The sequence below is a fragment of the Helianthus annuus genome, chromosome 4 (assembly GCF_002127325.2).
Source record: "Helianthus annuus cultivar XRQ/B chromosome 4, HanXRQr2.0-SUNRISE, whole genome shotgun sequence".
Classification (NCBI taxonomy): domain Eukaryota; kingdom Viridiplantae; phylum Streptophyta; class Magnoliopsida; order Asterales; family Asteraceae; genus Helianthus; species Helianthus annuus.
In genome coordinates, this window is record NC_035436.2 from 144553165 (window position 1) to 144564764 (window position 11600).

The 11600-nt window shown below is 34.8% G+C and overlaps 2 protein-coding genes across 2 annotated transcripts; both read left to right on the forward strand.

The window, feature by feature from the left end:
* Positions 1-801: 801 nt before the first annotated feature.
* Positions 802-4885, forward strand: LOC118491556. Its single transcript, XM_035989418.1, has 7 exons — positions 802-823; positions 908-1002; positions 1179-1197; positions 1305-1389; positions 1637-1751; positions 2085-2180; positions 4829-4885. The coding sequence occupies exons 1-7, from the start codon at positions 802-804 to the stop codon at positions 4883-4885; spliced, it is 489 nt and encodes a 162-aa protein (XP_035845311.1).
* Positions 4886-6735: 1850 nt separating this feature from the next.
* LOC110936526 lies at positions 6736-8804 on the forward strand. Its single transcript, XM_022178934.2, has 2 exons — positions 6736-6910; positions 7381-8804. Exon 2 carries the CDS (start codon positions 7504-7506, stop codon positions 8602-8604), a length of 1101 nt encoding a protein of 366 aa, XP_022034626.1. The 5' UTR covers positions 6736-6910; positions 7381-7503; the 3' UTR covers positions 8605-8804.
* Positions 8805-11600: the final 2796 nt, after the last annotated feature.

The window sequence follows — 11600 nt, forward strand, 5'->3', positions numbered from 1 at the left end:
TGTTTGTTATGCTTCCTATTTGAAAGAGTAGATTAATATACATTATTATCATTTAGATTGCTAATTTGTATCTAACCTGTATGATCTTGTGTTATGACAGGTTGATACCTCTTTGGAGCAATCATAGCTTTTATGCTAGATTTGATGGAACTACGAGGGTACTGGTAACTTTATTATAACTATTATTATGTCATTCCATTATCATTTTTGTTATATTATCTAGAAATTGTATATTTGTACATGTTAAAAAAATGAGCCCCTCATAAGGGTTAACATAGCTTTTATTGACCATGTATGTTCTGCATAATAGGGAGAAACATTGGTTTTATATAATTTTTCATCTTGTATGCAACAATAAGTAGTCAAAATGTCATTCTATACTACAGGCAGCTCATATTCTTTAATTTGTTGTGTGCTGACAGCAATTGTGCAGCAAGAAAAATGTTTGGAATTCCAGTTCGTGGAACATATTCACATGCTTTTGTTAGCTCATTTATAGTTAGTGTACCATATAACCTTTTTGTTTCATTCGCACCTAGCAATCATGACCCGTTAAATGGGATGATTTGGGTAAATTTTTTGTTTACTTATGGCTACCCACGGGTTGTTTTATTTTATTAGTTATTAATCATGTATATTTTTTTAAATATAATGGCTTATTTTTTTTTTAATTTCTGAGGACATTTTTAATTCTTAATCTTAATCTTAATACAATAATATATTAAAACAATCTCATTTATATATGTTAACCAAAAAAATGTAAGTAATTTTATTTATCTTATATTTTAAATGAAAACCTTGATGAATGTTAAAGATGAGGATGGTAATTAGTTTTTGTTTGTTAAGTTTGATTTAATAATTCAATATGGAAGTGAAGTTTTATGATTATTAAATATATTATTTACAGGTGAGACGCCTCTTATTCATGCTGCAAGGCAAGGGCATATTACTACTGCTAAATACCTCTTCGAACATGGGGCTGATCCTTCGCTATCGAGTGAGGTGCTAAAGTAAATATCATTGCTGGTGGAGCAAACCCACTACATATCGCTGCTGATATTGGTAACGCAGAATTGATCACATGCTTTGCTTAAAGTTGGCGCTGATCCCAATATGACCGATGAGGTGATCAAAAGTCGCAAGTTCTACAAACACTTGATTTCTCATCCCGTTGTCAGGGTACTGGAAGCCGTGCAGGTATGACTGATCACTTGCATACACGCAACAAAAATCACATAGTTTTGTATTCCATTCCAAGTGACGATGGCTTAAGAACTAATTCAAAATCATTTAATTCTCTAAAGAGATTATGATGGAGGTTAACAACAGAAGGGAAAAAGAAGGTGGGATTATTCCAGATCCAGATATAGGCACTTTTATTAAGGTAATGTACTTATATGATTTGAATTGATTATGTAAGCCTAAGGGAACTTATTCCTACAAAGCAAGCTTACAAGTTGGGTTTTTTGCAGTCAATTCTATTCGCTTTATACATAGAATCCTTAATTTTGTCATATTAAAGGGTTATTTTATGATTAAGTTACCAGTTGAGCCAAACGCCCCAATATTTCATTTTTTCATGGGACAAAGAGAGTATGTGTTTTCTGGGTTCTTGATAATGGTTTCAAATGAACAGTGGAGAAGTTGCTTTTGTTGGGTTTGATGTTGCAATACAAACGGATATTTCTGCTGAAAAAATGTCATTTGGCGTATTGGGGGTTAATCCTCATAGAAGAGCTGAGCTAATTAAGGTAGGTCCCATTCTTCACTATTTCTTATATAGGGGACCCACATTATGGAACGAATGTTTGGTTTCGGCTTTAATCAAACGTCGAGGTGATCTGATTATTTTTGTAAAGGAGTATATAAGAAAATGAAAAGAGCCAGTGCTGTTTTTTCAATTTAGACATCCGTGTTTTAATTTGAACTTTTCTGCAGAAATTTAAGAATCCATCTCTACATTGACGTTGTAGATGAGTCTGTATCAGTTTCACTGTACACTTTGTATATTTCGCTAATTAAAAATTAAGGATGATTAAAAGTTTGGGTGCGGATTAGATATTGATCTGTCAATAACATTTCAGGTTTTAGATATTGATCTGTCATGGAGGATGCATAAGGTCTTTAATGGTCAGCGAAGAAGAGTGCAAATATGCATGGGCCTTCTAAAGGAAGTCAAGGTATTACAAATAAGTTGATAATATTGATTTGGGTCCATGAGATTTTATTTTATATTTTTCACTAAATGGTAAATTTGACAATCGGTGAAATGTTGGTTCATGTGATGAAGTGTTAGATTTCAGTTTCTTTTCTTTTCTGATAACATTAACCATTTGCTTTTCGAGTTTGTTTTTATACGTTTATTTTATACGTTTATTATTATATTAATCCATAGGATATAGAGGCCCAGGTTTTAAACAGATTCAGGAAATCATTATGTTAGGCTTTGTTTAAGACACAGTTAATTTTTGATCTTTTAAATGAAAAGTATTAAGGTTAAAGTATATAAGATTACTGATTTATTATGTATCTACTAATTAGTATGGTTGCTTAAATTGCCAACAACAATAACTATTTGCGTATTTTACAATTTTCGCTATATAGCCGACCCATTGATTGTTCCTTTTAATATTTCTCATTCTATCTAATCACAAACATCATTCTACAACCCATAGAGTAATTTTATTTTATGTGGTTTATTTTTGTTCCGGCACTTTTTGCTAAAAAAGTAAGGTGTGTTCGTTCATATTCTTGAATCATTTACAACAAATTAAGTCAGGGATAACAAATGACATTATCAAACAACGATTAGATATGATTCGATGGTGTTGCAAGCATATCAAGGTATGTCGTTGATAATTACATTTTCTTTTATTTATTGGTTGGCGTTTTAGCATGGAAGGACTAGCAAGTGTTGGTACCATCTCTTCAAACCACATAAATACTGGTTGTACTTTAGCCCTGTCATGTTAGAAGTATATCTTATTTTATTGACTTCTAGGTTTGTATCTAAACATGTGCAAGAAACTTCCATCTGATGCTGCTGATTTTGTTATGGATGCTATTCCTTTATTGACTAATCTTTTTCTACCATTACCATAATGCTAAGGTGAGTACTAAAAATATTTAATTTTAGCTACCTAAGGATGGTTAAATGATTTTTTTATTAAAATATCATTATATTTACAAGTTTTGGTGCATGCTTCAGTTTGTTTGACTCGAGTTGCTGAGGTATTTGTAGCATCTCCTGATCAGCAAGACGAGCTTTAGGGTTGTTCATGGTCCGGTTTAGCCGGTTTTGGGTCAAACATGAACCAAACCGTTAGTCACGGTTTTTGGTGATTAAAAACCGAAACCGAACCGTTGAATTCTTAAACCAAATCAAACCAAACCGTTATTAACGGTTTGGTTTCGGTTCGGTTTCAATGTTTGAACTATTTGGGCCTTAATTGCTAAAAGTGAAAAAAAAAACAAAAGAACGAAAAAAATAAACTGTCCAAATTAGAGGATATAATAATACTTATCCATAATGCTTAAACCATATTGTTTCAAATATGGACTGTTAGCTGCTGTTAGTTTGTTACATCAAAAAGAGATGCCCATATACATCAAAACAAAAGGTGTTGGCTGCTGTTGTGGATGTTGTCCAAAAGGTTGTTGTCCAAAAGGTTGTTATCCAAAAACTTGCTACCCTAACTTCAAACTGTGAACATTCAAAACAAATAAAAATAGGCTGAAGTTGGGCATTCATATATGTGTAAGAATGATAAAATCAAGTTACCTATCAACCGATGTGGTCCGTGCAAATGTTAAGCTTGCTTGCAAAACCTGAAATAGAAGTTATATATTAATTAATGAAATTGAAAGTGGCCCATTTTATAGTTAACACTATTAGTTTACTTAGATTAAATTTAGTTGTATTTTTTTATGTCTATATATAATATGTGATGATATATTAAAAATAAAATAAAATATATTCTACGGTCCGGCCCGGTTTATTACGGTTGGTTTTTGCTATAAACCGTAAACCAAACCGTTTGCTACGGTTTGCAAATATTGAAACCGACCGACCGAAAGATAACTAAAAAAACCGACCGTCAAACTGAACCAGACCGGTTTGGGTGGTTTCACGGTTTGAAACCGAACCGTGAACACCCCTAACGAGCTTTGTACCCATGGATTGCTTAAATGATTTGCTTTTTTGGTGTGCAGTTTTTTTAGATTGTGACTTTAGCAAATGAGCTTCTTCCTTGGTTTCCTAATGGAACCATAACTCTTCATACAAGTAATAATGCAATTGAATTACTTACAAATCGTATCCATGAATATATACGAGGAACAACGATGATTTTGTTCATCTTGCTCCAGCTCAAGTATCAAGGGTCTCTAATGTTGGTTTTTTTTTCTCTCCGTTAAACTCCTTGAGCAACATATCCTTTTATATATAATAGATTATTTCACTAAAGTTTATTAATGTCAATTTTCTATATTTTTAACTGTAAGTTATTCCTACCTTTTGTAGTTTAAACTGTGGCTGCTAAGGAGCTTGATAAAAAGGCTATTTATCTTGGTAAACTATTTATTGCTGAGTGGTTAGAAACGAAATGTATGGATACTCCTCGGGTGAAGAAGTTATTCAACCTTTGTCAAGTGCACTTGTGCTGATGATCCACACAAAAAGATGGATCCAAGATTGGGACTCTCAACATTAAGCATGGCAGTGCCAAGTGCCAAGGTTCGATACAAATTTTATACGATCATTAATTTTTCTTTATAATTATATTGTGTAGATTAATAATTGTAAATTCGTGTGCTATTTTTTATGCAGAAAAGAAAGAAAAATATAAATGGAATGAAGGGCCAGGTCAATATAATAGCTTTATGAGATTTAGCACTATGGCAAGGCTGGATTTTTTTAAACTCTACTTTTGGCGTATGACTTAAAATTTGATTAGAGATTTGGCTCACTTGTATCCTCTCTATTGTTGATGACATACAATTAATAACAAAGGTGATCACCCTTTATATTAAGCTTTTGCATAGTCATGAAATGTCCCAATAGTTTATAAAATTACCTTACAAACCAATAGTGAGATTTGGCAGGATGGTGATGATTGTTATGTTTAGTTGCACGCTATAAAGTTCACATAATTTAGAGTTAAAAGGCAACATCTATAATTTCACATATAAAGGATCAGATTACTTATTTAACTTCGGCTCAGTTTTTTAAGTTCTGAGTGATCGAAAGTTGCCATCATTGTACAGAGATCAATGAATCTAATAAAATTTTTGTTAAACAATTAGAGGAGATTGTAAATAAAATTCATACACATTTTTTTGATTTTTTTCAAACATTATTCGTCTTTTAAATTATATATAAAGTTGTGTTTAATAAATTTTAAATATCCGGATCCGTGAGTATTCATTGGTGATAACCTATCTATTATAAAGAAAAATAAAGACGACGTTTTTTCTTCGGCCTATTTGATTCTAATACTCTAAGTTGGCTTTAACTATGCCTATGACTACTAATTGTATAGTATATCCTAAATTCAAGAGTTCTTCATAGTAGACATACCACTATTTAATAGTTCATTACTCAATGCCCAGTATGATGTTGCATTTTTATGACAGTACAATGGTTTTACTTACTCAATGTCCATTATGATGTTGCCTTTTTATGACAACTAGAATTACGACCCGCCGCAATGCGGCGGGGATTCTTTAGTTATAACTAAGTCGATTTAGGACGCACACGTTATGTTGAACCTGTCAAACTGGAAAAAATAGACGATGTAAAAACGTTCACCCACACACGCACGTTGCGTCGTGTTAACTCGCAAAATTTAGAACGAAACGTAAAAACCGAAGCATAAAGCGAAAAATTTGTAGAAAATGAAAATTATAAAGGACCAAAGTTGAAAGTAAAAAAAGTTGTGAGGATAGATTTGTAAAAAAATCAAAGCCAAGATTACAACACATAATTAAAAAAAATCAAAGTGATTAAATCGCAAAAGATGAAAACTTTTGAATTAGAAATGAATAATCAAGTTAATGAAAGGGGTTAAATTGTATAAGATGGAAACTTTTGAATTAGAAGTGAAAAATCAAATTAATTAAAGGGGTTAAATTACCAAACATTAAAACTTTAAACTCAAATTGTCAAAGATTAAAACTTTAGGGTTAAAATGGAAATAAAGATTAAACTTTAAACTTAACTTGCCAAAGCTTGAAACTTTAGGGTTAGAAATAAAAAATCCATTTTTTTTTGAAAAACTCCCAAAGCCACTTTTACAACTACTATATGCATAAACTTGTTGGTTATTTATAAGGTTTTAATTTAATATAATGGTTTTATTTAAACTTGATTAATGCTGTTGTGCTAATCTTTTTTATTTTGTTCACGGATCAAAATCAAGACCAATCAAAGAAACCAAAATTTCAAACTCTATAAAGTAAGTTATGGAAAAAATCAGGTAAACAGGTGCCGCGTTTTGTAAAGATATGTAACTAAATACAAACAATTTAAATAATATATTATAATCTATTTTTTAATATTTGATTTTGATGATTATTAAACCTATCCGTGTATTCATACGGGTCCTACAACTAGTTAATATATGTATAGATAAGCTATAAGCTACTTTAAAATATGTAAGAATAAAAAAAATAAAAGCTAGGCCAAACACCCCACTTAAGTTTATAAGTTTGCTTTTTAGTAGAATCCAAACATCCCTGCATCTTCAAAACCCCCAAATCACAATCCTCTTTATTTGCTCCCAAATCTCTGTTCATGAAAACCCGCTTCACAAATATTCCAATTTCGTCCACAAGCTTGCTCTCTGTTTCATCGATCAATTGCCGTTAATGATTCGAACCTAGGGTTTCAGTTTGTTTCTGAGTCATTCTGGTATGTGCAGGTTCATGACATTCGGATTCAATTTTTTAGGGGATGTATCTAAACAACAGTTTCTTTTACTTGTATAATCTGTTACATTTTACGGTTGTTATGCGTTTTGGTTGTTAAGTGAATCTTTAGGTCACACACATTCAAGGTTGGTGAGGTTGGGTTTGAGTGTATCTTGGCTTAACAAGATTTCATTCATAGATCTTTTTTATATTGCCTTTTGTCAGTTTAGTAAGCTTTTCTAACATTCATATGTAGATCATTTAAAGTTTTAAATTGTGTAGGATTTGACGAATTAAATTAAGTTTGATGATTTCAGTTTGCTAAAGTTGATTACTAGATGAAAAGTTTATACAAGTTTATGAACTGCAACTCTGCAAGTCATTTTTTTCATAAAACGTTTCAAGAGATCCCACGAAAGATGTAGACATTGCCATATTTTTAAAATGACATAACTTTTTATTGGATTTCAGATATACCGCTGTGACGTGATAACTAAATCGCTGCAACGCGCGGGTAGTAAAAGCTAAAAAGAAAAGCCGAAGCTGAAATAAACATTCAGCAGTAGCAGGAGAGGAGCACCCAATTCTCGTCTGATGACGATGTGGATTCTGCGATTAAAACCAAGCAGCAAGTATGCCACTCTGCAATATCTGAACTACTCAACACAACCAATGCACGATCATTTCATGGTGGAGTACCTCGTCAATTCTATAGGTTTCTCCAAAGACCAAGCACTCTCCGCTTTAACAGAGGTAAGCCACCTCAAATCCACCCAAAAACCGGACTCTGTCCTTCACTTCCTCAAACAATGCGGTCTCGACAGTACCCAGGTCAGAGACATTGTATGCTATCGCCCTAAAATCTTAACTACCTCTGTCCATAAAACACTAGCCCCCAAGTTCAGGCTTTTACAACAGTTAGGTTTACCTGCCCCTCATTTAGAGAAGCTCTTTAAACAAAGTTATAATTTCTCTAGCAACCGGTTAAGCGCCAATGTTAACTTCCTGAGGGAATTACTGGGCTGTGATGACAAAGTAAACAAGGTTATTCAGAGATCAGCGTGGATGCTAAACTCCAACTATGCTCACAGACTGTCATCCAGTTGGATGCTGCTCAAGAAAAATGGATTGTCAGATGAAAAGATCCAAACTATATTGCTAAAGAACCCTAACTGTCTTCTGCAAAACCCTGAATGGTTGGAAGCAACTGTTAGCAAAGTTGAACCTGTGTTGGGGATTCCTCCGGAGTCTCCGAGATTTCTTGACGGTCTTGAAATTGTTATTTCGTTGAGTAAATCGACGTTGGATATGAAGTTTGGAATCTTTAGAAGCTTTGGGTGGTTGGATTCAGAGATACTTATAATGGCTAAAGCTTTACCTTTCTGCTTGAGACGTTCGGAGGCTAAGCTTCAAGCTTCTTTGAACTTTTTCATGAATGAACTCGGTTATACGCCTGCTTATTTGGCAACTCACCCCAAGTTATTAGTGTACAGCTTGGAGAAGCGGGTTATGCCCAGAAAGCAAGTGTTAAACATTTTGAAAGAGAAGAAGGTGTTGAAGAGCAATTTTTCACTTTGCTCCGTTGCGGCTCTTTCTGAGGAGAAATTTATAAAGGATTTTGTGTTGCCGTATCGTGAGTTTGTACCTCATCTGTTTGAAGCTTACACCAAAGCTGCTGGTCATCAGATAATTTGATTTCCAATATCGGGTAAGGATCAATCAAACTTAGTCATGTCGTTGCTCCTTGCTCGCTAGTATGATTGTGTATACTTTCTTCAACTTCTTACGAATTTTGGTTTTTTCTTAGTCATGTCGTTGCTCCTCGCTAAATTGAACTTACGAAAATCTAATGAAAGTATTATTTGATATGATGATAAAAGAGCACTTGCGTCTTTTATTTTGTGTTTCACGTAGCTAGAGTAACGATCATGCTATAGTTACTTATGCTCTTTGATGTGGAAGCTGTACACTATTATATGGTTTTTAGTTTGCACCTTTGTGCCATAGCCAAAGCTGGAGAAACCATGCTCAAGTGACGTGTTCGTTTAGCAATGAAATTTCCGATCGGGGGTCGAAAACGTATATACCTAAAAATAATTATAAAACCGGGGGGTCAAAAACGTATATACCTAAAAAATTCTATATGAAACTAGATACCGGACACTACTGGCTAATATATTTAATGCCACAAATGGAGTAATGGATACAAAGGTGGTGAAAAAACTCAAATTATAATGCGTGTATACAGATGCATATATGTTTCAAGTTTGATCTCTTAACAAATTAATTTGCGGGTAAAGTTATTGTACAGAGTCTCATAAATATGTGGAAGGTACAAAGACATAATTGATTACAAAATATAACACAATTTCGAGTAAAATATAACACAATGCCGAGAAATATTTTTAACACAATGCCAAGGAAAAAAGACACAATAAGTCGAAAAAAAACACAATGACGCAAATTTAGAAATAACACAATGCTAAATAACAAGACACAATGATCTAAACAATAATTCTAAAATCTACAAGCTAAAAAATTAAAATAAAAAACCTATAATCTTATATCATAGAGTTCGATGAAACAATTCCAATGTCATTTGAAGGAGGTCAATGATACTATGTTTGATACCTGTCCTAATCACATCCCATAATTTGCCACCTTGCAAAGTCTTCCATGATGTACTCACTTTAGTTTCTTCCCACAAGGGTGGAAGGGGCACCATCGGTGACCCCTTCGATGAGTGTTGTTTACCGATCGGTGAGGGGGCGCCACCCTCAAATCGGTGAGTGGGGAAGAGAAGAGATAGAGGAGAGGGGGTGGGGGGGGGGGGTTAATGGTGGGCCCTACCCTCTTTCAACCAATCACAAATTTATTTATTTATTTTTTTTTAAATTGTTTACCATTTTCCATGTGTTTGAGCACCCTTAGTGTTCGAGTGCAAAATTAAGAGTGAAGAGGGAAGTTGACATGACATGATATTATTGATTAGGGGAAAAGTTTACCACTCCCCATTTGGGGAGCACCCTTTCCACCCTAAATCAATTCCCTTTTCATTGGGTAAATTAGAGATCTTTGTCACACCCCAACCGATAGCGGAATCATCGGGGCGCGGCACTAGGCGAATCAGATTGCTCAACAGAATCCATAACAACTATATAGTGACAATATTTAAATGTGTTCATTATCCCTTACTAATAAACAATACATCAGTAAACAGTTATACAGGTTTCATGTTCTCTCAAACAATACAAATCCGACTACCTAGATTTATTGTGAGTTTCTAGACTTCCTAGCTTGATTTCGAGATAGCCTGCGATTATTCCGCAACATACGTTAAAGCGACGCCAATACAAAAAGTATTGGCGAGTATACAAGTTTTACATGGAAAAAAAATAAAGTAGATAAAAGCGCTGCGAATTTCCACATACATAGACGAGATACACAACATATACACTACAAAACAAATACTACCAGCTAAGTCACTCGATGCTAGCCAAGGTGGGACGTCGCGAGTAAAAGTCCTAGCACATATGTATTAAGCATCACGTGTAAATATGTACGACAGTAATTCGCATGTGATAATAGTTTTGATAAGTGTGTTTTAGATATGAACGTATGTTACACCCCAAAGTGTGTTTAAAGCGTTAAAAAGGGGTCAAGTATACTCACAGTAGGTGTTTAACAAGAAAACACAACTTGATTGGATTGAAGGGAGCGTGTGGAAGATTAGCCTAATCACAGAATGGTAGCATAAGCGTTGAACAACGTGTAACAGTGCGTCGAGTGTGATGTTGGATCGGATGGTGGTTCGATCGGATGACTCATCACTTTTGAAGTTTTCGTTGTAGTACTAGTAAAGTCGTCCGATCGGATGGTCATCCGGACGGATGGCCGTTCGATCGGATGGCAATTCGTTTAAGTGGGAAGTTACAAAGAAGTAAGTCCCATGTCCGGATAGTCATTCGATCGGATAGCCATCCGATCGGATGACTGTTCGTTTGGAAACTGGCATTCCTTGAATTTTGCAAAAATTGGTTAAGTGTTGAAATCACAAGTCACCTGGTTGAATAGACGTTCGATCGGAGGGTCGTCTGATCGGATGGTTATTCGATCGTGCGACTGTTTGTTTTAGAAACTTGGAAAAACAGTTAAGTTGAAAAGTTTGCGGTTTGACGGAGATGGTATGACGGCGTGTTAAACAACGGAAATCACATCAAGTGTAACAACTCTCGGTAAAACCAACACCCTCATAAATAGGTTCCGACACTCTATTATAAAATGTCCCAATATGTATTATATTATATCCCGTATGTGAAAACCAAGCCCGAAATACGTTATAGTATTAAAATAAATTAAAAACAATAAATATTAAGTTGAGACGGGCCGCGTAGACCCACCCCAACCATTCACGCGGGCCGTATGAAGGCGTAAACCGGATTCCTTTGATTTCTTTAAGTTGAAGCGGGCCGTGTAATAGTTCTCGATAGTTAATGCGGGCCGCGAGTGACCTAAGTTGTGGCGCAGCCCTGAGCTGACACGTGTCAGCATCGTGTCAAGCCTAGTGGTGATCTGGACAAGCTACGCGTTGACCTAGCTTTGACGCGGGCCGCGTAAGCCTTGTGCTTATTTTACGCGGGCCGCGAGAGACCCAGATTTCAGGCCTATATAAGAAGGCAACGGGCCTTCAG

Excerpts from the sequence above, each read along its gene's own strand:
- LOC118491556 (XM_035989418.1), top strand. The coding sequence starts at position 802 with ATGAATGTTAAAGATGAGGATG. Across the intron at positions 1,390-1,636 it reads GGCACTTTTATTAAGGTAAT|TGGAGAAGTTGCTTTTGTTG; the intron begins GTACTTATATGA and ends TCAAATGAACAG. Across the intron at positions 2,181-4,828 it reads GCCTTCTAAAGGAAGTCAAG|AAAAGAAAGAAAAATATAAA; the intron begins GTATTACAAATA and ends TTTTTTATGCAG.
- LOC110936526 (XM_022178934.2), top strand. The coding sequence starts at position 7,504 with ATGACGATGTGGATTCTGCGATTAAAACCAAGCAGCAAGTATGCCACT.